The sequence below is a fragment of the Anopheles stephensi genome, chromosome 3, assembly GCF_013141755.1.
Source record: "Anopheles stephensi strain Indian chromosome 3, UCI_ANSTEP_V1.0, whole genome shotgun sequence".
In the NCBI taxonomy this organism is placed as follows: Eukaryota; Metazoa; Arthropoda; class Insecta; order Diptera; family Culicidae; genus Anopheles; species Anopheles stephensi.
The window spans coordinates 33,295,205-33,320,531 of record NC_050203.1 but is presented as its reverse complement, the minus strand read 5'-3'; the positions used below and the strand labels follow the sequence as shown (position 1 = coordinate 33,320,531).

Sequence of the window (25,327 nt, the reverse complement as noted above, 5' to 3'; positions counted from 1 at the left end):
CCATATCATCCTTATCACAAACGTCTAGTATTACGTTAGACGGTGCTTTTTACAGCCTATTATCATCCCCGTGCGATCCGATCGATTCAACGGCGAGGTACAATTGAAACGGACACAATAAAACCAGAAACCAGTAATAGAAGCATCTTGATAGCATCCCCATGGTGGACAACAGGCATGATAGTGCAATCAACCCCCGTGGGATCGATCCACACTCTACCCGGCCCGAATTGGCGTTTATCACCGAGGGATATGAGCAGGGAGATGTGTGCGTCCGGTCAGCAGTGAAGTGTCGGAGCTTGAAGGCTCGAGGTGTTTGCTCCGTACCAGTCAAGATGAGAGCGTCCTTAAGTGTTGCGTTGCTTTGTCTAAGGTGTGGATAAATGGTTGGTGAAGAGTAGCGCCAGATACTAAACTATAACTTTGCTGTAACCGTCCTTAGCATCGTGTCCTTTGCACACGCACAAAGAAGATTCCCGGAAGGGTTTAAATTTGGAGTAGGCACTTCGGCGTACCAGATCGAAGGCGGATGGAACGAGGATGGTAAGGGTGAATCGATCTGGGACCGTTTGGTGCATAGCTACCCGGAGAAGATCGCCGATGGAACGAACGGCGATGTGGCGTGCGACAGTTACCATAATGTAACGTTATTTCGAGTTGCTTGTAAACCTCGGCAAGTATTGTAACGTGTTTTATCCCTTCCTGCATCTAGTGGCGCCGGGATGTGGAAATGATCCGTGAGATTGGTGTTGACATCTATCGCTTTTCCCTTGCCTGGAGCCGCATACTGCCGACCGGTATTAGCAATCAAGTCAACCAGAAAGGCATCGAGTACTACAACAATCTGATCGATGAGCTGCTGAAGTACAACATCACACCGATGGTGACGCTGTTTCACTGGGACACACCGCAACGGTTGCAGGAGATGGGAGGCTTTACGAACCCGCTAATGGTGGGATTCTTCCGAGAGTATGCCCGGGTAGCGTTCGAGCATTTTGGCGATCGTGTTAAGATCTGGACAACGTTCAACGAACCACCGCAGACGTGCCGTTTGCCGTACGAGTATGATGCGATGGCACCGGGAATAGATTTCCCGGGTAGCTATACGTACCTTTGCACGCACCATTTGCTGCTGTCGCACGCGGAGGCCGTGGATCTGTACCGGAAAGAGTTTCAACCGACGCAAGGCGGTCAGATCGGTATAACGGTCGATGGATCGTGGGCCGAACCGGTGTCGGAGGATGAGCGAGCGGCCTCAGATATGACGATGCAGTTTTTGGTGAGTAATGAGATTCGTCCTTAAGGTATGATCTTCTAGTGATCTCTCATTACTCTCGTTGACAGTTCGGAATGTACATGCATCCGATCTACATCGGTAACTACCCGCAAGTGATTATCGATCGCATCGGCAATTTGAGCATGCAGCAGGGTTTCAAAAAGTCTCGTCTGCCCACCTTTACGCCGGAACAACTCACCAAGCTGAAGGGATCGTCCGACTTCTTCGGGTACAATGGGTACACCACAAATCTGGTGTACATGAACGATGCGGCCAACTCGGCCAACTTCCGCGAACCTTCGTTCGATCACGATCGTAACACGGTAGAGTTTCAGGATGATCGTTGGCCATCGACCGGTTCCTCGTGGTTTAAGGTGTACCCACGCGGTATGTACAACGTGCTGAGCTGGATTCGCCGGGAGTACAACAATCCCCCGGTTTGGGTGACGGAGAACGGGTTTAGCGATCTCGGTGGCACCCGGGATGTGGGCCGCGTACAGTATTACAAGGATTATCTGAACGCGATCCTGGACGCGATCGACGATGGGTGTGACGTGCGGGGATACGTTGCCTGGAGTCTGATGGATAACTTCGAATGGCGTGCGGGGCTTCGCGAACGGTTCGGACTGTACTACGTGAACTACACGGATCCGGGTCTGACACGGTACGCCAAGTCATCGGCCAAAGTGTTCGGTAACATTGTTCGGAACAGGTGGATCGATCCGGACGATATGCCTGAGCCGGAACTGTACATACCGGGACCGGATGATGAGCCGGCACCCACCACGACTACCGTACGCGTGGAAGCTACCACGAAGGCAGATGATGACGATGATGATGACGATGATGACGCTGCAACCGGGCTGTTGGTGTCGAAGCTGTTGATTATCGTAGCATTTATGGTGTACGTGCTGAATATGTAAAAGAGAATGAATGTTTTGGTTTTGCAAGGAAACGAGTCGGTTGTGTTTGAATTCTCCGGAAGCACATGGAGAGAAATATGATTCAGAAGTAAACGGTCCACTGTCCTAAATTCGTCTAATCAGCTACGGGAGAAGACCGAGATTGTATGAAGCTTAGACGGCAGGCTCTAGTTGACCCATAAACCGATTTTAAATAAAATCCGATGCACACACACACACTGATAGCTGTCTTAGTCACTAGTACATTCATCATCCGAATTACTCCTATCTGGTGCTAACGATCAATCGGCATAAAAAGAATTTGTGTTTTCTAACCTGACTCCCCCTGTGGTCAGTTCTTTTCTTCCAAGATGTCTGTGTGTGTGTGCGGGTAATCTCTGCACTCGGCAAAAGAATTAGCAGACGAGCATTTCATTGCCACTGATAGGGAAGCTTATACACACAGAAGTGATAAGATTAGTAACGCCAGAAGCGTTACGCCGGTGAAGTATCAGCCGCTTGGCTAGTTGATCGCACCAGTCTGTCTTGAAGGTTTAACGTGTACGGTAGTGTTGTGTTTGCCCCATCATCATAATGGGTGGTGGTTTATTGCCTATGCACCGTGTGTGCGGCTTGTTAACAGGTAGCGCCCATTAAGCTGGTTTGAGGTGTGTTGATAGTAATTGTTGTTTACATTACCCGGCGTTACAGTGCTGCTCGCAGCGTCCGCAGTTGCTGGGGATGACGCAATGGTGCGACGCTTTCCGGAAGTGTTCCAGTTCGGTGTCGGTACGTCCGCTTACCAGATCGAGGGAGGCTGGAACGAGGATGGCAAGGGTGAATCGATCTGGGACCGGCTTTCGCACGCCATACCGACGAAGATTGCGGACGGTTCGAATGGGGATGTGGCGTGCGACAGCTACCACCAGTGGAAGCGGGACGTCCAGATGGTGAAGGAGCTGGGTGTGCAGTACTATCGGTTTTCGCTTTCCTGGCCCCGCATTATGCCGACCGGGTTGAGCAATAGCGTGAACGTGAAAGGGCTCGAGTACTACAACAATCTGATCGATGAGCTGCTTCGGTATGGAATACAGCCGATGGTGACGCTGTACCATTGGGATCTTCCCCAGCGATTGCAGGAACTGGGCGGCTGGCTGAACCCGGACATTGCACAGTACTTTGAGGAGTTTGCGAAGGTCGCGTTCAGTAGCTTCGGTGACCGGGTACGGTTGTGGACGACGATCAACGAACCGTGGCACATCTGTGAGAATGGGTATGGGCGTGAGGAGATGGCACCGGGGTATGATTTTCCTGGGGTGCCGGCGTACAAGTGCGGCCATAACATACTGCGTGCCCATGCCGAAGTTGTCCGGCTGTATCGTACGGCGTTTGCGGAGGTTCAAAAGGGGAAGATCGGTATTTCGCTGGATGCTCGATGGCCGGAACCGGAACACATGACGTCGGAGGATGATTTGGAAGCTTCCGATTGGCAGCTACAGTTTCATGTGAGTAGGATGCAAGAGGGAAGTGTCTTGCAGGAATGGATTAATCTCCCCCTCCCTCTCTCTCTCTTTGCAGCTTGGTTGGTTTGCACATCCCATATTCAGTGTGGAAGGCGATTATCCGGCCATAATGAAGGAACGGATAGGGAATTTGAGTGCAGAGCAAGGTTTTCCCCAGTCCCGGTTGTCCGTATTTACACCACGCGAGCTAGAGCTTCTACGAGGATCCTCGGATTTCTTCGCACTAAACACCTACACGTCGTCGCTGGTGCGCAAGAACGATCCGGAGAACACGGCCGGCTATCCCGTGCCTTCCTATCTGCACGATATGGGCGTAGTAGAATTTGCCGATCCCGATTGGCCCACAGCAGAGGAAACTTCCTGGATAAAGGTAGCGTATAGCTTGGAAACCGTTTTCTCAGTGTCTGGTAGTAGTTCACGCATGCATTCAACAGATAGTACCGTTCGGGTTGCATAAACTGTTAAACTGGATCAAGGATAGCTACAACAGCCCGATCATCTACATTACGGAGAACGGTATCGGTTCCGGTCCCGGGACGAAAGATCCACAGCGTGTGGATTACTTCAACTACTATCTCAACTCGGTACTGAACGCCATCGAAGATGGGTGTGACGTGCGCTTGTACGTGGCCTGGAGCCTGATGGACAATTTCGAGTGGAGAGATGGTTACACGTATGTGACGGTTCCTTGGTGGATAGCGGTTAAAAGTGTTTCGAGTGATTAAATTGAAAAATTTATATTTCAGACAAAAGTTTGGCCTGTACTACGTCGATTTTGACGACCCGCAGCGTACACGGTACGGGAAGGTATCGTCGAAAGTGTTCAGACGCATCGTGAAAACGCGTACGATCGATTTTAACTACCATCCAGAGCCGGACGTCTATCTTACGGGCAACAAAGCTAGAGGAATCTTACCACTGCCCGATCTGTTCGTGTTCGCTTCGACAACCCTGGTGGCGATGTGTGCGCGACGTATTTGTGCGATGTTTTTCTAGCGTGCGGTGTTTTTACGTTGATTTCAACGGTTGCAGCTAACTGGTGCAGTTTTTTACTGGTGGTAGATTAAGTGAGTTTATAAAGCAATTTTTAGCTAAAAATAAGAACAAAAAACGGAATCATCGTTTGATTACTTTTAGAAAATTCCACTTTCAATGTAGAGCAACCATTTGCCGCGAGTGCATGTAGGACAGTTTTACTTGCAACGGAAATCAACGGAACGTCTTCGTATCGGTCGGTTAGCTCACGTCATGCAGATGTCTCACTACATGCAAAACAATGCTTATGTCGCTTGAATTGATGGATGAAACTAATGTATCGGTAACCGTCGTCAAATCGGTCCGTGATGCGCTTCGTACTTCCGTCTTGCAAGATGTGCCTTTCGATACAGTTCCCACACGAAGGCGTACAAAATACGGTAGGAAAATAGGGGACATATTTTCATCAAGGCGAGTATTGTCATAAATTTTTGTTTCTTCAGTTACATGCGGATCGTTTCGTTCTAAAGAGTATACAGCGCCTGAAACTATGCAATTACTGTATATTTTCATACGAATCGTTTCTGCTCATTGAAATCGAGCAGTTTTTATTTTAATTGTGGTAAATTTTAATTAAAGGAACAAATTTTGAATACTTTAAGCAAAAAGACAGCTTTTTTAAAATAAAAAAAATGTTTAATTTAATAAGAAAACAACAGCAAACTTATGATAACATCCTTCCTACAGTCCAAGGAAAAGACGCTGTACGTGTACACGATGCAACAATGTGTCCCGTTTACAATCCCACATCCGGATGCATCTTCTTTTCCCGTTGTTCTTTCCAAACGATTGCGTACCGGAACCGGCACAACCACGAACCACGGTGCGTTTTTCCCAAGCTGCAAGTAAACCGCTGGGTAGAACTTTCCCCGTTCGGAAGGATGCAACAAAACGGTTCCCTAACGAATGAGGTGAGACGAATGTGATTGTTTCCCTACCGCAAGAATTGCACAAAATGAGGACAGCATAAAAATGGCAACTTCCCAGCGTAGCACTGCAACCGGCAACCACTTCCCAGGCAGAGCGACAGACACAGTTGTTGTTGAAGTGGAATGTAAAGTGTGTGTGTGTGTCGGTGTGTTGTATTTGCTTTGTCTTTGTTCGCCTGTCTAGTGCAACTTCACTCGCCGCCTCTTGCCACCATTGCCCAAGCCATGTTGCAAAAGTGTATCTTCTTCCGCGGTTTTTACCTTCGCTCAACCAGCACCATGCGCCTCCATCAGCCGGTTTCTCTCCCATGGGTCGGTGTACGGTGTCTGCGGCAAACTTTTACCACAGTGCATTCAGTGTATATATGTGTGTGTGTGTGCATTTCCTTGTGCTTGTGAAGCGGTTCCTTGACGAACTGAATCGCACCGTTGCTTTCGTGCTTATCGTGTTGCAGCTATCGGTGGATGATGATGGTGGCAAAAAACGACCGGCTGCAGAATACTTTCGAAACATAAACTCCTCTTCACCGGGAGAATGCAATTGAATTGCATGCTCGATAGGGAAGGGGGGAACCATTCGCCACACAAAGAGTCGCTCGGTGGTAGAGCCCGGCGTGGCAATGTCAGACCGCGTTGTATGTCATGGTCTTTCGTCGGAAGTGACGCGACCTAGAAAGGAGAATGAAACAACAAAAAAAAGGAACGCAACAGGAGAGAAGAAAACCGGTTTTAATCGCTTCGCCATTTTCGTCAATTATCCAGCATGGGTGTATAGGGTGGTTTGTGATCGTTACAGCGTGTTGGTGAATTGCGCGCGGTTACGATAACAAAGGAAACTGTACTACACAGGAACGAACCACTCAGGTAGGATAGGTAGAGTAGTATTGGTGCGGTAGGTGTTGTCGTTCAACCAGCGAGCATTCAATGGCGTGCTGACGGTTGGAAGCTTAAAATGGGTCGTTTGTTGCTTTTGTTTGGCAATAATTCGTGCTTTCTCTAGATTTGTATGAAGCTATTCCGTTTCCATTACGAGCTTGTCGATTTTGTTGTTCAATTTTGCTTTGTGAAACATTGTTTGTTTAATAAGTGCTTTGCACTTCTCTTGCAGAGCCCTTGAAGAGTTATAACTAATTTGTAAAGTCCCACTCCTTATGTTTTTCAATTGCCCTCACTTTGGAGTTCTTAGACATGTTCCAGGGCACTAAATTCATCCTTGATGTGGAAGCCGCTTACATGAACTGCACCTCAGACGTCCTTGGCCCTAACGTTTAAAGTGTCCCATTTGCTGTTCCTCTGACGAATGAATTCTTCTACAGAAATCTTACATGGAGGAGGATCAACCACTGAGCCGAACAAAATTTTTCTAAGAAAGATGTTCCCAACGTTTTTCGAGTTTAAGTTGTGGTCATCACTTGAACTTGGACTAGACCTATTAAACTGGGCCCCTTAGAGTAGGCCCCGTGAAGTAGGCCCCTAAGCAGAGTCCCATTGGACTGAGTGCCTTCAAGCAGGCCCCTTGAATTAGTCCCCTTTGAATAGAACTCTTGGAGTAGACCGCTTGGAGTAGACCCCTTGAACTAGCCCAATGGACTAGGCCCCTTGGATTAAATCCCTTGAAGCAGGCCCCTTGGTCCACTCCCCTGTGAACAATGTCCCTTGGACTAGGACCCTTGGAATAGGCTCTTTGGAATAGGCCCATTGAACTAGGCCGCTTGGACTAGACCCCTTGGAGTAGGACCCGTGGAGTAGGCCCCTTGGAGCAGGCTCCTTGGAACAGACCTGTTGAACTGGTCCCCTTGAACTAGGCTCCTTCAACTAGGCTCCTTGGAATTGTCCCCTTGGAATAGGCCCCTTTAACTAGACCCCTTGGAGCAGGCCCGTTGAACTAGTCCCCTAGGACTAGGACCCTTGGAATAGACTCCTTGGAATAGGCCCTTTCGACTAGGCCCCAATTAATATTGAAGATTATTATTTTAAAAATGCAGTGAGTTCACATACCTTAAACATAAACAAAAGAAAGAAAGTCTAGTTAGAACCACTTACCTGTCCATAGCGATTCGAATACATACGCCTCAATGTATGCAACTTGATGTTCGCTATATGACACATACTGAATTTAAGAATTTGAAAAGATTTTTTTTAAACTGAGGCCAATACGTTGACTTTAAGACTTGCTGTAATAAGTTGCATCAAACCTCAAATCAAACAATACCAATGCATTATTCATGCGCCTAAAACCATTTCCTCCAACTTCGTCACATCAACTTGCATAATTATTGCACTCCACGAAAAGAACCTTCTCCTACCAACGCCAACGAGGCCAAAGAGAAATCACACCCTAATCCATGCATAAAACGCTCATAATGAATACACCCATCTCGCATCGAAACACCATCGATTGCATATAATGGCTAACCATAACCGCCGAATGGACTCCCATACCACGTCATGCAGCGTCCGGATGGATGAATAAATTCGATTTCCAGCGTACGGATGTTTTCCACACCTCAATGGCTGACCGGATAGCCAGACATTTCAGGCCCCAAAAAAAAAAAACCCCACAAAGCACCGAGACGTTTCCGAATCTTGGAAAACTCGAAAAATGGATAAAGTTTTCCATGTTGCACCATGGACGCAACGCAACGAAAAGGAGCGCAACGCTCGAAGGTTCATTTTTCTTCTCGTATTGCACTTGGTTGCCGAATCTTGCTGCCGTCTCGGAATGCCAAAATTCCGTCTAGACGGAAGTTTCTGTGTTACGCCCGCACTTTAAAAGGCAATCGAGCGAAGGAGAGAACGGGGATGCACGAGGAAGATAAATTCCAATTATAAAAAAGGAATAAAACGAAAAAAGCGGAACTACTCCGTCTGCTTGGCTGGAAGGTGCCGTCGGTCTGTTTACGGGTGTGTGGGATGATGGTTGTACGTCCTCTTCCTATTTAGCTTTCGGCATCCGGGTACGGTCGTCCGGCTGGCGGAGCGTTTAAGCTGCTCACAAATCGGTATCAGGTGCCGGTCTGTCACGGTAGCCCAAGGGAGATGCACACTCGGGCAGGACATCTCACCCAAGACCAACTCAGTAGCGTGAGAGCGAAAGCGAGAGTGATGCTGTCGGGTCCCGGGTTTTTTTTTTCTTTCGTTTGCTCGGACTGTCCCGGGTCGCTCCGATTAAAGCTCCACAGCGTGTGCCGGCGGCTGCCAGGATGCATGTCTCAGTAGCTAGCTGAGCGTATGTGCTTGCAGTTTTCCCTGCAGACGATAAAGGCGGCACCCACCACCCCGTTTTGCGTCGTATAAATTATACCCGGGTATGGCTGGCGGGGTGAATATGCAACAATGGCCAGGCGCTTGAAAACTGAAACGTCGAGAGCGAGGCATCCCAAGACCCATGCCAAACTTTGGAAGTAATCTCATTCGCGAAGCGTGCAGAGATGCATTGTCGCAAAGGCTGGGTTGGTCGTCGGTGCTACTTTGTACTTGAACGTGAACCTGTCGTACAACGAGTTCTTTTTCTCTCTTCCCGAGCCACCATTGATTTATTTTTCCACCATTCCAGCACAGTCGTACGGTAAACGAACAGTCCTGCCCAAGCTTTGTTATGCTAATCGAGAGCTTCCTGCTTTTTCCGGTACGTGCGATAGGTCTGGAGGACTGCTTGGAGGACACACCAGTCGTGGTCGTAAATTTAGTAATGGACCGTGTGTCAGCGACACAGCTGGCGCTCGATGACGGACACACTTCGCGAGGATGATTAGTTGTCTGCATTGCTTCGGATGTGCAAGATGAGGGGGTTTCATTGTTACCCTCGGCAGCCCGCGATTCGGTTAGGTCCGTGATTAAGATAATAGGATGATCGGGAACTCGATTAAGTGCTCATCGTTTTATTATGGGACAAGATTTCGATGCCTAAATTTTTGAAGTTCTTTATGTGAAATATTTTTTAGAGCTTCTTCAACTATTTTTGATAAATTAACAACCCAATTAGAGCCATGCTAGAGATGGAGTTGATGTCTTAAGCACCAACACCTTAAGGATCCATAATAGAGCGTGGTTCCTCGTTCGAATTGCAGAGGCCAGGGAATTTGGAGTTCCGTCCGGTTTTGCACTGTGAACCGGTTGGACCGGACTGATACACTGATCGATCCATGATGTTTGTCGTCGAGTAGTTGCACACGAAGTAGTACACATCCATCTGACCATCCTTCCAGTACCACATCGAGCAACCCACCTTCGTGCTACGATCACTGGCGATCTGCGTGAAGTGACCGATGGGTTTTCTGGAAAGGAGCGAAAAACAAAAAACAACCCATTCACCATCACATTTTCTCTTCCCAGTCAGCCATCACACCAACGCTTACCCTCTGTACGACGTCGGATACTTCGCGATGTGTTCCGGCCTGGCGTCCAAATATTCACTCCACCAGCTCGAGACAAACTTATGGATCAGATCCTTCTCGGTGAACTTGTACCCGAAGAACTGCGTGATGGCAATGTTTTGCCCGGCGTACGGGAACTTGTCCGTCGCTCGACACCTGTCGTGCCCATAGTTGCAGGACCGTGCATTCGCATCGGCAAGCGCCTCAAGCTCCGCGTCCCACGTAAGCGTTGGCATCTTGACCGCCTTCGGATAGGGTGCAATCCGGCCCAGCGCAATGTTCGACCGGTTAAGATTGTGCTCATCCGTGATGAAGGATTTTAAGTTCTTTAGCGAAATCTTCTTTGCGCCCTTCATGCTGCGACACGTAGGACCGCCGGAAAATGGTGGTGGATTACAGCCGACATGCGGACCGCCGCGTGGACAAAGATCGCTTCGACAGTATTTACCGCCCGCAGTTACATCCAGCAGGACAAGCAGCAGAACTGAAACTAAAAAGCGATTGAAAAGAGTGTGAAAATGGTTTTGTAAATCTGTAACGCAAACGCACCACAAGCGATCCAGATGGCCATTGTAAACGGATTGATGGACCCCCCTATACAACGGACCACATTTATACGAATCAAAGATTATCTGCTCCCGTTGTTGCTTTCCCGCACAACAGTGGCGGGTCGGAAGAAAACTTAGCTTCACCTGTGCTAACAAAGCTTTCTCGCGCAATCATTCTTCCGTTTCAACACTGTGCTGAGCTGCACTGGGTAATGGAGAGAGAGAGAGAGAGAGAGAAATAAGACAGTCAACAGGCCGTGTTAATGCAACTGTAAAGTGTTGTTGGCAGGAGTTGTTTGCTTGCGTATTACGCCGATGATGGTGATGATGGATGAAGTGAGATGTTGTGTAGTGTAAATATTTCCCACTGTAATTGTTTTAAATCGTTTACTTTGCGCTTGATCGTTGATGGAGTGAAAAATGAAGCGTGCATTTGCTAAGGCACATCAACGTTTTATTTGTATAGTATACATCTAGGCGCTTGTGTGATTTTGCACAGTGGGAATATTAGTATCGTATGGATTGACATGAATTTAAGATGAAATTATAGAATGGAATAGAAAAACTATTGTTTTATCGTCACTTTTGTCTTCTTTTTCCCCTTAAAAAGAATTCTTTTTTGAATCTTTTTTTCGATAGAACCCTAAAGCAATATTCGATTGTGATATGACCGCTACGTTGTGCCCTTTAAGGCAGGCATGAGTTAGAAAGTCATTAAGCCAAACAGATTTTTTATATTAGCTTCAGTTTACGTGGCTCTCAATATTCTACCTTTTGGATCGATTTGTTTGCTTCAAAAAACTCCAAGTAGCTCATTTATTTTCATGCCTCCGTGGCTCTACGGACTGGAGAGATTGTGACTTTGTTTAAGCTAAGGATTATGAGATCCACGTACGATAAGACTGTACGGGATTGGATTCAATTTCCAGTTTCTTGGACTGGACCCTAACGTTTAAGCAACGGACTAACGTTTAGGCAACAAGACATCCAAATTTCGGGTCAAAAATACTCTTGGTGAGATCTGACTATCCAACTATGCGTTATTCATAAGTATTGTAAGCCAGAAATGGCAGGCATTATCTAACATGTCGTTATGCCAAGGCGAGAGAGAGAGAGTAAGAGAGAATAGTTTGTGATTGCATAGCAGAATACAAAAATTTAGCAAATGTTCTAAGGTTATTATAAATATATTTTTGAAGCATTTTGTCCTTAATTTGCTACAATACTCTGTTGTTTTAACCCACAATTAGACTGATTTTTGTCAACATTGAATAATTTTAATTATAACGGCCCGGGACAGTTAATTTCTTCATCATAAAGTAAAAATATGTTCTATGTTAAGATGTTTGGAGTCTATTAATTTATATTTTTAGTATTACGGCTCGACGCCGTGTGGTCAACGCCGCGTGTGTTGACTATTACAATTCACAAAAATTAACAAGGCATTTCCTCGCTATTATTTGCCTTATTGTTTGCTCGGTTGTGAGTGTGAGGTGGTTGCGGGGTCTGGATCCAGGTTGTTGGTGTAGATGATGGAGATGTTAGTTATCTGGAACCGGTTCTATTGCTGTTTCTATGGATGTGATGGCTGGATTTGGGGTTCAGGTGTCGGTGGATCGGATTTTGGACATCGTCCTTCCGACTATCGGGTCTGGGCTGAAACAATAACCAAACAGTGAACCGGACAACACAAAAACTTGCCTGCGAACAGTGTTCCTCAAGCACCTCAGCAGTGATAGCCAAAGCTCGACCAGGCCTGCACCGAACTCAGAAGCTATAGGCGAGCTCTATCCCGTAACAGCAGGGCCTCTGCTAATCCCGGGGTTGAACCCGCCGACCACCTCCGAACCCAACGCCAGCAAGACCGAACTCACTCCATCAAGACTGGAATGGAAGAACACTGTTGCATAAAGTCTGCCCCTCTTTTTACGACAACGCTGTCATTGAGCCCAGATGACATTGTTCCGTCAACGGATCATTCGTGGCGTTACAAAAAACACTTAAGACAAAGACAACACAACGAATAACAAAAAAAGAATGGCGGATATGGATTGGAAGGATAATGGGGATGCGGAATCAAAGGATAAGACCGTTGTCTCTGACGAATCGGAAGATGAGCCTCATGTAAGCGAGGTCCCTAGTCGACAACACTTCCCTGATTTCTATGCCCGGTCGTCTGCCGATGCTCTCGACTGCTCCCAACCAGGAGGGTCTTGCGGATTCAAACTCCACGCAGGACCACAGAAGGTGATCCACATCGTGAAATCCGTCACCGCAGCCACACACCTTGGTCTGAGCCAGAGTTATACGCTGCAGATGAGCATTCAACGCGAATGTTGTTTGGAGTCTGTTAAGGAAATTATTTGGAATGCTATCAACATTTTTTATGCTTGCTCTTTCAGTTTTTTTTACTAAGACCTGATAACATTAAAAATGTAAATGCCTGTGTGTTTTGTTGTTCCAATCTCTAGCAATATCTACCTTGATTTATATTTTTCAGTTAGTTATCAAAAGCTAGTTTAGCTCTTGCTGTGGAAACTGTGGATGGTTCTTTCATCGATAAAATATAACAATTAACTGAACATATTTGTTGAACATCACTTACAAGTAAATAAGTTAGAAAACACTTATATGTGAATTTAATTTATTATTTCATAACAATTCCTTTTCCCACCACACGCACCTAGTTCGTAATTGCAGTCGGTGTGGAGTAAACGCGCTCGTGGATCGAACACAACCCGGGATAGAGTTTGCTTACACCGGTAGCGCATCGGGACGCCGGTTTCCCCTTCAAGTACACCGGCTGTCCAACCATGTTGGTAAACGAGTAGTTGCACACGAAGTAAAACACATTGTACTGCTCACTGTCGATCCACTGCTGTGCGGAGCATCCGATCTTCCACGTACGATCACTAACCATCTGCGTGAAGTGGCCGATTTCGGGTCTAGGAAAAATCGAGAGATTATTCAAAAGCTTCATCATGCGCACGTCCGATTGCATCTACTCACTCTGGTTCTTCGGAGGGAAATTTATCCAAATGTTCCTGCACCGTCACATTATGCTCGCTCCACCACAGAGCGATCTCTCTACCCATCAGCTCGTTTAAGCCCTTCCGTGGACCCATGTATCGGATCAAAGCGATATTTTGTCCCACAAACCGGAACTGTTCCGTATTTCTACACTCGTCGTGGTCAAACCGACAAGAGCGCGCGTTGTGTGACGCTTGACTCGCTAGCTCACTGTCCCACACGAGCTGTGGCATACGGGAAGCGGCGGCAAACGATCCCAACAGACCACTGGCAAGCTGCGATCGCAACTTATTATGCTCGTGCAACACAAACGTTTGTCCAAATATGGTTAAGTTAGCATTGACGGTTTGCTTTCCACGGCATTCAGGGCCTCCTTCTTTCGGCGGTGGATTACAGCCCACATTGGTCAATCCCGGCTCACAGTAATCCGCCTCGCAGTAGTTGTTGGTTAGCTGATAACTGCCAGGGAAAAGTCCCAGCACAGAAAGTATAGCTTAAAACAGGAAAAAATCGAACACATTCACTACCAAGTTTAATATTTATGCAATTTCTTAGACTCACCCAACACTGAATAAAACATGTCGTGTACGGTCGAAGTTGATCTTTCGAAATGAAAATGCAAGTACTCGTTATGAAAGCACAGCTTTATATGCAGCAGAGTCTTGCGTGTGCCTGTGTGGTTGTGTGATGTGGCGTTGCAAATTACGAATGCAATTTAGAAAAGGCGAGAGTGCGAAAATGTCGCAAAAGAATATCGTAAAGATAATGAGGAAATTCCAACCACTTACAGGGCGTTACCTGTTTCTAACGTGCGGTTTACGCCGTAAAACGGATAGGTTTAAAGCGATTGTGAGGGTATCAATACGATGAACAATGACTGTAGGCAAGATTTATTCCTATTCTGCTCGGGTGAGTAAGCTAAATGGAAGTATATTCTTTACCTGGTACAGGGTGATCGAGCCAAATTTGACAATTGTGTGTGTTTTTTTTATATTTCGTCGCTGGCCTGTCATATTAAAACAAGCGATATCTCATTCCAAACCTAACAACGTTTGTTAACAGTGAGAAAAATGTCGATTGAATCAAACAAGTTTATCCCTCCCGAATTATGGAAACAAATCACATCGGAATCGGAACATCATGAAGGTTCAGAGGACTCCTTTAACACCGTGAAATCGACCCTCATTACCAGAGCTAACACCGACCTGCAACAACTTACCAACCACCTCCGGAGAACCGGAAAAAGTAGCCACATCGCCAATACTCGAAAACTGCGCCATCCAGCTCCCTTATCATCCCCATCATATTTTCTATTGAAGCAATAGCCATCCGACTTGCCGTCGACGAAGGACTTCGGATCGACAGTGCTAGTGTTCTAACCGCCCTTAAAAACGGCTTCTCTAAAGACCCTCACATCCAGATCCTTGACGATATCCTCCCATCACCTGTAATAGTTTTATGTTGGATTCCGGGCCATTTCGGAATCGACGGAAACGAAAGAGCCGGCCGGCTAGCCAACGAAGGGCTATGTCCGGCCGAGCCACACAGCACTCTTTCGCGCCGAGACGTCATCCGCTTCACTAACGCAATAGTCGCTCAACACTGGAACACCACCTGGCACAACCTCCAGCCACATCCAACGAGTCCTTTCCCGCATTGGTCACACCCGCCTGACACACTCCTATCTTCTCGACAGATCCAGTTCTCCACTTTGCAGTTTCTGTGGCGTCGACATTACCGTCCGCCACATCCTTACCGATTGCCATGGATACACCATACAAACGAGCCACTTGCTAACTTGATACCGATCTAGCCATCATACCATCATGCGACAAACAACAGCAGGACCGCCTCATTCGATTTTTACACATCAGCAACCTGTACCGAGAGCTATAAATTTATAGCACAATAGTTTTCATATTATACGAAGTATTACAGTTAAGCAATGGTTAAGCCATACTCACAATTGTTTTTACCAAACATATGTAGCAATAGAGACAGGAAAGATCTCAAAGACCCAAAGCCTCTATAAATGAACGACAAAAAAACCCCGTGAAATCGAATCGAAGTGAAATGGAAAACTGCAACAAGCTTCTTAAGAAAATTTTGTGTTAGAAAGACACCCAAGAGACGATCGGATGGAGTTCGATCGGCTTCCTCCTGTTAAATTTTCCGGAAAAGACCACCCCAGACCTAAGTTTCTTGGACTGTTGTTGACTTGTTCATGGTGAAATAAACTGAAATTCCAATAGAACAATCAAACTTACTCACCCAGTGGTAGATGTGGCAGCGGCGCCGGTCTTCACACGTCAGGACCTGGGTTCATATCTCATCTGAGCCGTTCTCCCATAGTGAGGAGTGACTATCCGACTATGCGGTATCATTAAGTCTAGTAAGCCAGAAATGACTTAAGAGGTCGTTAGGCCAAGAAAGAAGCAGAAGAAGAATCATTATCAGCCAAGGGTTCAAAGTTCCAATGTCGGATCGAGGCCAATATCAATACGGAAGGCAGATATTTCGAATAATTTCAATTAAAAGCATGATAAGCTAAACAACTCTTTCCATGAAAAAATACTCTAAATAATTTATCTTTCTCAATTTTTTCCCCCTAGAAAACTCTCAAATTTGGCTTGAACACCCTGTTCATGTGAGTAAAACTTGCTTTAAATATTATGATGTTAATTTGCATCGTACAACAAGAACACCGTGCACTAAGAATACAAGACAAAAAAACTTCATAAATTGGAAGTCCATCAGGTACTTTAAGGGATTTGAACAGCAAATAGCTCACGGAAAAATGTGTAAATTAACAAAAAAAAAGAAGAACGGTGGTAAAGATCCAAAAAAAGTATTCAAGTCTTGTCTACCTCAGTTACCTCACTCTCAATATCTAGATAGCTGAACATCTGTTCAAATTGCACAGATAAGGCTGGTGCGCTTCATTTCTATCGCACCGCGCTAGATGCTTCAAACGAGATGCCATAACAGACAACAGCTGTTTTGAAATTGGTATTCACGGAAAGGCAAAACAAATCTGGAAGAAGAATACGTTACAGTGTCACAGAGCCTATTACTGAGGCGAGTGAAATGAGTTTAGTGCTGTGCTTAGTTAGTAGGTCAGTAGGTAGTGGGACGTGGAGTCATTAATTTATTTATTGCATCGCATCTGCTCAGTTGGGCACGGGGTTGATTTTTTCAGCTACCGAACATAGCCCATTAAGAGTAGGATTCGGATTGCGGCCAGTAGTACAGCCCGAGCCGACGGCACCGCGCTTGTACACAGGAGTACCCATGACGTTGGTTACGGCATAGTTACAGACAAGATAGTACACTTTCAACGGTGACTGCAGCCAGTGCTGCAGTGCGCATCCCATACGGGCAGTTTGATCACTCACCATCTGTGTAAACTGGGCAATTCTTGGTCTGAAACGGGAACACCAGAAAATAGCATCTCCTGTGTAACCTTCATTCAACACGGGGCCATTTCACTTACCCAGTAGTCGTTCTTGGATAGCTGTTTAGTTGCGCTTGTGTAGTAACACTGTTCTCACTCCACCAGCTTTCAATCGCTTCCTTAAGCAACTGCTCGATCGTCTTGGTTATGCCGAAAAACTTTGTAAAAGCAAGATTTTGTCCAGCCCATGCGTACACGGCCGTATTACGGCAGGGATCGTTTGCAAAGGTGCAGTTACGTGCATTGTTGCCGGCCTGCTTTGCCAGCTCCGCATCCCAGGTGAGCGTGGGCATGCGGCTTGCCGGAAGGAACGACGATAACCGACCCAGAGCAAACTGCGATCGGCGTGTGTTGTGCTCGTTGAGGATGAACGATTGGTAGGTAGAGTTTAGCACTATCGCCTCGGGACTTTTTCCATTACAGCCAGGTCCACCGGGTGTTCCAGGCGGTTTACAACCGATGTTCGGAAGTCCGCTACGGCAGTAAGATGTGGTGCAGTAGTTGGTTTGGGCTTGTAGTCCACCAATCAAGCAGGATGCGATCGCCACTAAGAGCGGAGAGATCAGATGATCATCACAGGAGAGCTAGATTTGTCAGAATCGATCTACCTACCGAGTATCCAGGTTGCCATTTTTCGCACACGCAAGCCCACGACCTCACGTTAGACTGACACTTGTGCAACTTGTGGCTGATTTATATCGCTTCAAGCCAAACGCGTTTTGCGTGCCAAAAAAGGGTGCATCGTGTGAGCCAGCGTGTTCTAAACTTTCAGGTGTGTTTGTGTTTTTGGCGCCACACGTAAAAAAGATAGAAATTTAACAACCATTTTTGAAAATAGAGAACTCATCTTACTCTGCCCGGAAGCACTTTGTTCCGAGATGATTCGACCTCGAAAGCTTTATTACCGCGAGTCACAGATGTAGCTGTGAGTGTTTTCATTAAGAACGCTATTTTGTTTTTCCAAAAAAAAGTTCTAAGTGTTTGTAACAGATTTGTGGAGGAGTTTGTACACAGACATAGTTATCTCACACTGCATTACAAAACACATGTTGATTGTGCTAGTGTAAAGGTAAACAATGTATCCAATGCCAAGGTAACAGCTATAAGATGTTTTGGTTTGTGTTTGAAGACATTCTGTTGGCTGGCCAAAAAATAAAGGTTTGCTTGTGGTTTTGAAGGTTTTTCGTTTATGATAGTGTTCCATTTCGACTATTTCGTATTGTTTATATTTTAATGGCAGTTTGTTTTACTGTGTTATCGGTGTTGATGTAATTGGTTCTGTATCTATTGCGGTTGAATATCTCAGATGTGCTTGAAAGTTTGAAGTTGCATTTATCTGGTTATTCTTCATCCTACGAATGATTTGACAAATAAAATCAAAAGGAAATAACGTTTTAATCCTACTAAAGTTAAAATTTAAAGTGAATTATCTAAGGAAACCTATTAGAGAAATGAATTAAAGTAATAATATCGATTCGCATTGGTAATATTTTCAAATAATTTAAGTTTTTTTTTTTAATGATGACGGACTGATTCCGTATTATCACCACCGCATGTGGTGACTGTGAAATATATTCACCCAAAAATAATTAAAGAAAATTAGCTAAATAATATAAGTATAATATAAGTTTACTAAAATAAAAATAAAACAATTCTATTCAAAATTATGTCCAGCAACATACCCACAGTACATACTGTTGGGTAATTAATGAAGCGTGCGTTGCATTTTGCATACCATAGGGCGTTTACAGTACAGTGGACTATCAAAATCTCTCAGAAATACAACAAAAATAGATAAAAAGAGAAAAACCGAGAAAATTCTATTTGTTCTATTTTAGTTCTATATTTTGAGACATAAGCTTTATCCATTTAAGCGAGAGGTGCAATAATTTATCTTCCAATTTTCAGTGTAGATCCAGCTGAACAGCTGTTTCAATTATTCAGATCAGGTTGTTAAGCTGTGTTCTCTGTTACTCTGTAATGGCTGTTTGAATGCTTCGGAGAACACAGCCAAGATGTGTTTTAAGCCAACTCAAAGTTATCAAAGTGTTAGTATGTGATGCTATCTGTAGGTCATTGACGTAAGTGAAACCTTTTTACACCATCACTGCACCAGTTTGTCGTAGATAGAAAGCTGCTTGATCGGTAAACGAGTTTACTGTTTATGCCTTAGGGTTGGCTACGGTTGAGCTTTATTACATTATATTACTTTAGTTCGGAACAGGATTGATCGTTTCTGCTGTTGAACACAGTCCACTAAGACCTGCGGTCGGATTAGGTCCAGTAGTACATGAGGAAGCGACGGTTCCATTCTTGTAAGTGGCACGACCGAGGACATTTGTGACGGCATAGTTACACACCAGGTAGTACGTTTTCCACTGACCATCCAACCAGTTCTGCATGGCGCACCCCAACTTGGCCGTTTGATCGCTTGCCATCTGTGTGAAGTGTCCAATCGCCGGTCTGCAAACGGAAGGTACGGAAGCTGTAAATTTCCAATCCAATATGACGAACGCACTACACTTACCCAACATAGTTGGACGGATAGCTGTTCAGCTGAGCTTGCGTGGTGACGTTGAACTCACTCCACCAAGAGTTGATACCTTCCTTAAGCAGCTGGTCAATCGTTTTGGTCATACCGTAAAACTGGGACATGTAGATGTTCTGTCCGGCCCACGCGTACACCGGCGTATTACGGCAACGATCATGGCCGTAGACGCAGCTGCGTGCATTGTTGCCGGCCTGCTTTGCCAGCTCGGCATCCCAGGTGATTGTGGGCATGCGGCGTGCCGGAAGGAACGAATTAAGCTGCCCAAGAGCAAGCTGCGATCGGCGGGTATTGTGCTCGGTCAGGACCAACGATTGGAAGGTAGAGTTTAGCACGATCACCACGGGACTCTTGCCAGTGCAGCTAGTGCCACCAGGTGTTCCTGGTGGGTTACAACCGACGTTCGCGACTCCAGCACGGCAGTACGTTGTGGTGCAGTAGTTGGTTTGGGCCTGAAGTCCACTGACCATAAGGCAGACGATCGCCACTAAGGGAGAGCAGACATAAGATCAGATGATTATCACCGGTGTTCCAGCGTCATGCAAGCAGAGCTATCTACCTACCGAATATCCAGCTAGCCATTTTTCTCGCACTTGTTTCCACTTCAATCACCAACTTCACTCTAAAATGACACATGTTCAGCCCGGTCGTTTTATATCGTTCCAAAAACAAACAATTCGCGTGCCGAAACTAAAGGCACTGAATGGGGTGTTGTATTGAAAAATTGGTCGGTGTGTTTGTGACTGCCGTACACCAGCGACGAGATGAAGCACGAACTTACATGTGCGCAAACAATCTGTCTCGGTTATCATTGCTCCCATTTTCGCAGACGACAACGTTCCTCGGCCGGAAGCTTTGCGCTCTGTAATGAAGCGGAAATTCTTGGAATATAAAGCTCCATTCGTATGGCGTGCGTCACGGGCGTAGTAGTATGTTGGTTACAAGGAACGTGAAGATCGTGTGTTTTCATTTGAGATGCAAAACTAACTTGGACTGGAAGTGATGAAGGTGAAATGTGTTGTTTTGATAAATTTGTGAATGAGTTTGTATGCGCCGAGACATCGATCAACTCAACAAGACACACTGTAATTGCGTGAAATGTAAAAAGCAACATTGTGTCCAATGCCAAGGTAATAGTGGTGAGATGTTGAGGTATGTACGAGTTTGTGCTAGACTAGATCCTCCTTGTATCTGTTTGCTTACCTCCACAAGCAGATTTGTCTACTATTTCGGGGATTTTCGGCTACGAGGCTGGCGTCTCTACATCACCTCAATTATTGCTGATGAATGGGTAGTATTATAATGAAAAGAGACAGCACTAGCAACAAGAATTGGTAGAACGATTTTGTTTGTCCAGAAACTGGTACTGTTCGTAAACAGATGAAAACAAAGCAGGTAAACCTTCAGCAAAATATAACCTCCTCGTATATTTTTTCTGCTTCTCAGAAATACAGCTACATATGATTTGGCTTTAAGTTTATCAACATTCAGGAAGAGTTACCGTACTGAGTAATGCTTTATTTTATTTCAATTTTTGAATTTGAGTGCACAGTCCTCTACGTCGAATTTCCTCGATGAAGCTTCGATTCTCCTTTTCGCTTGTTACGGGTTGCGTGCTGATGTCGCCTCTGACGATCACGACGCCGACAGAATGTCTGGGTTCGAAAGACACAACAACTTAGTTAAGCCATCGTAGCATCAGACTAATACATTCCGCAGGTAACAGCCGCTAATACGCGAGGTGTCTTGAGTACTGCTTTGTCATCAGCTTAGGCCAAAAATGCTACTGCCGTAAATTGGAGCTATTGAGCGGGAAAAAGGAACAAAACAATAAACACATAGCACACTACATTAGGTTGGACAACTATGGGAAAGGAAGAGGGAAGGAATCAGAGGGTGTTTCCCATCTCTTTGGCGAAGCTGAACAGGATCCGCCCGCATTCGCAGTCCTTCTAATCAAGGATGTCGCGCATCGGCACCGCGGGGGATCTTCCACATGCCCGAACGGCTGATAGTAAACCAGGTCTTGCCGCTTCGAGTCCACGCAGGACCAGAGGAACCTTGATGGTCCAGCACTGCCTACACTATGAAGACGCGCGTTCATTGCATAATGATTCGACATGAGTGAAATGAGTGCAATGAGAAGATCCACCGGGAGCCCGTGAAACCAGGAACGCAGAGTTACCTGTGGTGAGATTACGTACAGGAACCTCCTGAGCTCATCCTCATCCCGTATGCCTTACCAGCGGGTCATGCAAAGCTGTTGTTTGGCCTAGAAGTCTGCTTTTTTTCATTACCGGGAATACCGCAATGAGCAGTCAGCCATGTAAGCGATTTTCTGAATGCTTTGTCAAATAGATAGCTAAGAATATCCAATATTTTTGGATAAAATAATCAGAGCTCTTTAATGCCTCTCCATAATTCAGTGCTTCGACAGCGCTTAGGCTGTTAGCGAATAAGTTATGTTTTTTATGTAACATGTACAATTATTATGAAGGCTAAGGTTTTGCAGTCTACAAAACTGTCGAGTTACGCGCAAGGGTGCTTGCTGCAACCTATGATCGGTTGCCATAACATAACTACAGTCTGAGGACAATTCTTCATTTAAAATACCTGTCGTGGCGGACGAGACTGGGACTGTATAGAACATTTATAGTCCCTGTACTCACATACGACTCTGAGACTTGGACTCTGTCCAAAACTGTCGAACTTTGAAGGATTTTTAGCCCCTTATGTGTGGAAGGACAATGGAGGATCCGCTAAAATGACGAGCTGTACGGTGATCTCACCATCGTACAGCGAATGAGACTCGCCAGGCTGCGGTGGGCTGGTCGCGTCATGAGAATGACAACGGACGACCCAGCCCGTAAACTCCTTTTAGACCGTCTACACGGACAGAGGAGGCGTGGAAGGCCCACGCCCAATTTTCCCTGTAGTTCCGTGAGGCCTTAGAAGCAGTCCAAAAGGAAAATGGATGCACAAGTGAAAACAGCTGTAATCGATCGATTTGAGCTCATACGATCAAGTTATAAGTGTAACGATCCGATTAATTCAAACACAGGCAGTTGCAAAAAATTGAACCATTAAATAAATAAATAAATTTAAATAAAAAAGGAATGGCCAGACAAAAACATGGTTTGATATGACTTACTCAATAAGAACAATAATAGTACAGCGATAATGCATATGAAAAACATTGAAGATGATCACCGCGAATATAAAATGAGCCTCGTACTCGATGTGCAGATCTAAGAGATTCCTTAAAACAAGAAATAAAAAATGTGTATGTTTGTTAACTTTACTCATAGATCTGAACCTAGTTGGTTCCTTAAAGACCAACAATGTTGAAGAGAGTCCCATAGTAATACCAGTCATACGTATGCTTCATGAGAAATTCTCATAGAAAGATAAGATAAACAAAACATAATAATAAACCTTGCTGTTTGGTAGCCTCCGACAATCAGCTTCAGGAGATTAAGACTCGCCTATCAACAACATCATAATTTCACAGCAGGTCTGCCTAAGTAATTGACTGCTTTATTCTCACAGACAGTGTTATCGATAACTTTGACACAGTTCTGATTTGGCAGCGTTTTCACGATTAACAATACCGAGTATTTGACAATAATCTTTATCGACGTGGGGTCCTTCCTGGAAATAGCAACCGTAACCAATCGATAATGTTCCGCTTATCATCACAATAAGAGCTCTAATTCAATGTTTTTTGGGGCTGGAAAGAGGTATAAATACTCTAGCCTTTCCCAAACAGCTTCATCAAAGTATCGGTAAAATCCAGCCGTGACCCAGCAGTAGCACTCTCTCAGCAAAATGTTCCGCTTTATTCTTGGTACTGATCCTTGATCCTTATCGTCACTTGACTGTGATAGTCACTTATTCCACACCTTTTTCCGTCCTATTTCAGCATCCCTGCTCTTGGTGGGTCTGATCGACCACAGCTACTCGATCGACTACTGTACGGCCAACCTGTGCCAGAGCGGAGTCCCGAATGTTGGCTGCAATCCTCCACCACTGAGCGGTGGTCCCAGCTGCTCCGGAAGATCTCCAGCCGTAGTGCCCATCACGGCGAACCTGCAATCGCTCATCCTTGATCTGCACAACAGACGCCGTTCGCAAATCGCTTCCGGTGGTGTGAGCCCCTTCTTCCCGGCTCGCCGCATGCCCACACTGGTCTGGAACGCTGAGTTGGCATCGCAGGCAGGACACAATGCACGGTCGTGTGTGTACGCGCACGATCGCTGTCGCAACACGGTAGACTTCGCCTGGGCCGGTCAAAATCTGGCCATCAAACAGTTCTACGGACAAACGCTCACGGTCGAGAGTTTGATCGAGGATTTCGTTCGCATGTGGTGGGATGAGCATTTCGATACGTCCACCGCGCACATCGACAGCTACCCGAGCAACCATGTGGGGTAAGTAGAGGAGCATTTGCGGATTTGGGTAGATTGTTTGTTGATATACTGAGATCCTTCCCGCACAGACCCGCTATTGGACACTTTACGCAAATGGCGAGCGATCGTACCTGGGCCGTGGGATGTGCCATGCAGAACTGGATTCAGGATGGCATCTGGATCACGTACTACATCGTGTGCAACTACTCGTTCACCAACATCGTCAACCAGCCAGTGTATGTGCGCGGTACGACGGCCTCGGGCTGCACCACTGGTCAGGACTCGCGCTATCCGGGCTTGTGCTCGGTGAATGAGGTAGTGCAGTCGGTACCGTAAAGAGGGTATGGGATTCTGTATCGGTATCAGGGGTTATCAAACTGTCGAAAACTTGTGTCATAATTCGATAAATCAAATAATTGTATAATTGAAACCGTGGGAGATTTCATCAGTAGCAGGAAAGAATGTCGCACGTCGCTCAGTTATCAAATTGTTTGATAATGGTTGCCTTATCGCCAGACGGCCGTATATCTTGAAAATTTTAAATTTGATTCATATTTTTGCAGCGCACGCTCACAGAACCAGTTCAGTTCAGTTCAGCAACAGTAACAGCGGAAGCAAGGAGAGAAAGCGCTTTCGTTTATCTGATTGTTTGATAACCGTAGTTTTGTCAGCAATCGCTCGCAAAGCTTGTAATGCTACTGCTGGTTGATTTTACCCTGTTAGGCTCGATTGGGTCTGATTATTGAGTTCAACTTCCAACAAGATATGGAACCGATGCCTAAAAGTGCTCACAGCTATTTACAACATGGGGGTTCGAGTAGCTTAGCGTATTTGAGCACATGGCTAACTAATTCAAACAAATATCACCTTCATATGTTTCATCTCGAGAGGAATATACCAGGTTTACTTGGAATTTGACAGTTTTTCTTTATTATACACGAATTTCGCATACAATCAATTGTACTATGTATTAGCTAGCAAAGCACAAAGCTGCCAACAGAAGACCAATACACCATCCAAAGAATAAAACATACAGACATACTTTACAGCAGCAATCATTCTCAACTCAGTCATCAGAAAGCTTTCGACTCCAAGAAAATTGGAGATTCAACAGAATGCTCAGTAGATTGGAAACTCCACTCTCTCGAGTTGTAAAATGGGAGCAAAAATATTCGATACAGATTATTTGCTCACTTGCAACATTATTATCAGCCTGTAACGGTACTAGTGTAGCAATAGCACAAACACACTGAAACTTAGTTTGCAACAGTGCAGTCGATGATTATTGATTTGAAAC

At 45.5% G+C, this 25,327-nt stretch overlaps 7 protein-coding genes across 8 annotated transcripts; 3 read left to right on the top strand and 4 right to left on the bottom strand.

The window, feature by feature from the left end:
- The first annotated feature begins 226 nt into the window (after positions 1 to 226).
- On the top strand, positions 227 to 2,418 carry LOC118509584 (myrosinase 1-like). The gene is made up of 4 exons (XM_036050354.1): positions 227 to 373; positions 443 to 641; positions 713 to 1,279; positions 1,345 to 2,418. The coding sequence occupies exons 1-4, from the start codon at positions 336 to 338 to the stop codon at positions 2,197 to 2,199; spliced, it is 1,659 nt and encodes a 552-aa protein (XP_035906247.1). The 5' UTR covers positions 227 to 335; the 3' UTR covers positions 2,200 to 2,418.
- Positions 2,419 to 2,669: 251 nt separating this feature from the next.
- Positions 2,670 to 5,178, top strand: LOC118509583 (myrosinase 1-like). 2 transcript variants are annotated; one of them, XR_004905894.1, is made up of 6 exons: positions 2,670 to 2,821; positions 2,890 to 3,683; positions 3,757 to 4,071; positions 4,136 to 4,374; positions 4,448 to 4,768; positions 4,839 to 5,178. XR_004905894.1 is itself a non-coding variant. In XM_036050353.1 (5 exons), exons 1-5 carry the CDS (start codon positions 2,773 to 2,775, stop codon positions 4,695 to 4,697), a joined length of 1,647 nt encoding a protein of 548 aa, XP_035906246.1. In that variant the 5' UTR covers positions 2,670 to 2,772; the 3' UTR covers positions 4,698 to 4,817. The 2 variants fall into 2 exon arrangements, 1 of the variants encoding a protein (XP_035906246.1); XM_036050353.1 differs by lacking the exon at positions 4,839 to 5,178 and having other exon boundaries at positions 4,448 to 4,817.
- A 4,348-nt stretch (positions 5,179 to 9,526) lies between these two features.
- On the bottom strand, positions 9,527 to 10,647 carry LOC118509582 (antigen 5 like allergen Cul n 1-like). The gene is made up of 3 exons (XM_036050352.1): positions 10,591 to 10,647; positions 10,024 to 10,531; positions 9,527 to 9,942 (listed from the first exon to the last, which is right to left on the bottom strand). The coding sequence occupies exons 1-3, from the start codon at positions 10,610 to 10,612 to the stop codon at positions 9,693 to 9,695; spliced, it is 780 nt and encodes a 259-aa protein (XP_035906245.1). The 5' UTR covers positions 10,613 to 10,647; the 3' UTR covers positions 9,527 to 9,692.
- A 2,543-nt stretch (positions 10,648 to 13,190) lies between these two features.
- On the bottom strand, positions 13,191 to 14,335 carry LOC118509581 (antigen 5 like allergen Cul n 1-like). Its single transcript, XM_036050350.1, has 3 exons — positions 14,181 to 14,335; positions 13,599 to 14,112; positions 13,191 to 13,534 (listed from the first exon to the last, which is right to left on the bottom strand). The coding sequence occupies exons 1-3, from the start codon at positions 14,197 to 14,199 to the stop codon at positions 13,273 to 13,275; spliced, it is 795 nt and encodes a 264-aa protein (XP_035906243.1). The 5' UTR covers positions 14,200 to 14,335; the 3' UTR covers positions 13,191 to 13,272.
- Positions 14,336 to 16,197: 1,862 nt separating this feature from the next.
- Positions 16,198 to 18,052, bottom strand: LOC118509580 (antigen 5 like allergen Cul n 1-like). Its single transcript, XM_036050349.1, has 3 exons — positions 17,686 to 18,052; positions 17,113 to 17,620; positions 16,198 to 17,042 (listed from the first exon to the last, which is right to left on the bottom strand). Exons 1-3 carry the CDS (start codon positions 17,702 to 17,704, stop codon positions 16,790 to 16,792), a joined length of 780 nt encoding a protein of 259 aa, XP_035906242.1. The 5' UTR covers positions 17,705 to 18,052; the 3' UTR covers positions 16,198 to 16,789.
- A 1,175-nt stretch (positions 18,053 to 19,227) lies between these two features.
- On the bottom strand, positions 19,228 to 20,307 carry LOC118509579 (antigen 5 like allergen Cul n 1-like). Its single transcript, XM_036050348.1, has 3 exons — positions 20,185 to 20,307; positions 19,601 to 20,108; positions 19,228 to 19,536 (listed from the first exon to the last, which is right to left on the bottom strand). Exons 1-3 carry the CDS (start codon positions 20,255 to 20,257, stop codon positions 19,284 to 19,286), a joined length of 834 nt encoding a protein of 277 aa, XP_035906241.1. The 5' UTR covers positions 20,258 to 20,307; the 3' UTR covers positions 19,228 to 19,283.
- A 3,095-nt stretch (positions 20,308 to 23,402) lies between these two features.
- LOC118509578 (antigen 5 like allergen Cul n 1-like) lies at positions 23,403 to 25,085 on the top strand. Its single transcript, XM_036050347.1, has 3 exons — positions 23,403 to 23,468; positions 23,544 to 24,051; positions 24,120 to 25,085. The coding sequence occupies exons 1-3, from the start codon at positions 23,450 to 23,452 to the stop codon at positions 24,364 to 24,366; spliced, it is 774 nt and encodes a 257-aa protein (XP_035906240.1). The 5' UTR covers positions 23,403 to 23,449; the 3' UTR covers positions 24,367 to 25,085.
- The last annotated feature ends 242 nt before the right edge of the window (positions 25,086 to 25,327 follow it).

Coding starts and splice junctions, on each gene's coding strand:
- LOC118509584 (XM_036050354.1), top strand. CDS start 336: ATGAGAGCGTCCTTAAGTGTTGCGTTGCTTTGTCTAAG. Junction 642..712: donor CGTGCGACAGTTACCATAAT/GTAACGTTATTT, acceptor TCCTGCATCTAG/TGGCGCCGGGATGTGGAAAT. Junction 1,280..1,344: donor ATATGACGATGCAGTTTTTG/GTGAGTAATGAG, acceptor TCTCGTTGACAG/TTCGGAATGTACATGCATCC.
- LOC118509580 (XM_036050349.1), bottom strand. Junction 17,043..17,112: donor TATCCAAGAACGACTACTGG/GTAAGTGAAATG, acceptor TTCCCGTTTCAG/ACCAAGAATTGCCCAGTTTA.
- LOC118509581 (XM_036050350.1), bottom strand. Junction 13,535..13,598: donor TTTCCCTCCGAAGAACCAGA/GTGAGTAGATGC, acceptor GATTTTTCCTAG/ACCCGAAATCGGCCACTTCA.
- LOC118509578 (XM_036050347.1), top strand. Junction 24,052..24,119: donor TACCCGAGCAACCATGTGGG/GTAAGTAGAGGA, acceptor CTTCCCGCACAG/ACCCGCTATTGGACACTTTA.
- LOC118509579 (XM_036050348.1), bottom strand. CDS start 20,257: ATGTGTCATTTTAGAGTGAAGTTGGTGATTGAAGTGGAAACAAGTGCG. Junction 20,109..20,184: donor AATGGCTAGCTGGATATTCG/GTAGGTAGATAG, acceptor GCTCTCCCTTAG/TGGCGATCGTCTGCCTTATG. Junction 19,537..19,600: donor TATCCGTCCAACTATGTTGG/GTAAGTGTAGTG, acceptor TTCCGTTTGCAG/ACCGGCGATTGGACACTTCA.
- LOC118509583 (XM_036050353.1), top strand. CDS start 2,773: ATGGGTGGTGGTTTATTGCCTATGCACCGTGTGTGCGGCTTGTTAACA. Junction 3,684..3,756: donor ATTGGCAGCTACAGTTTCAT/GTGAGTAGGATG, acceptor CTCTCTTTGCAG/CTTGGTTGGTTTGCACATCC. Junction 4,072..4,135: donor AGGAAACTTCCTGGATAAAG/GTAGCGTATAGC, acceptor TGCATTCAACAG/ATAGTACCGTTCGGGTTGCA.
- LOC118509582 (XM_036050352.1), bottom strand. CDS start 10,612: ATGGCCATCTGGATCGCTTGTG. Junction 10,532..10,590: donor GGCCATCTGGATCGCTTGTG/GTGCGTTTGCGT, acceptor ATCGCTTTTTAG/TTTCAGTTCTGCTGCTTGTC. Junction 9,943..10,023: donor TATCCGACGTCGTACAGAGG/GTAAGCGTTGGT, acceptor GCTCCTTTCCAG/AAAACCCATCGGTCACTTCA.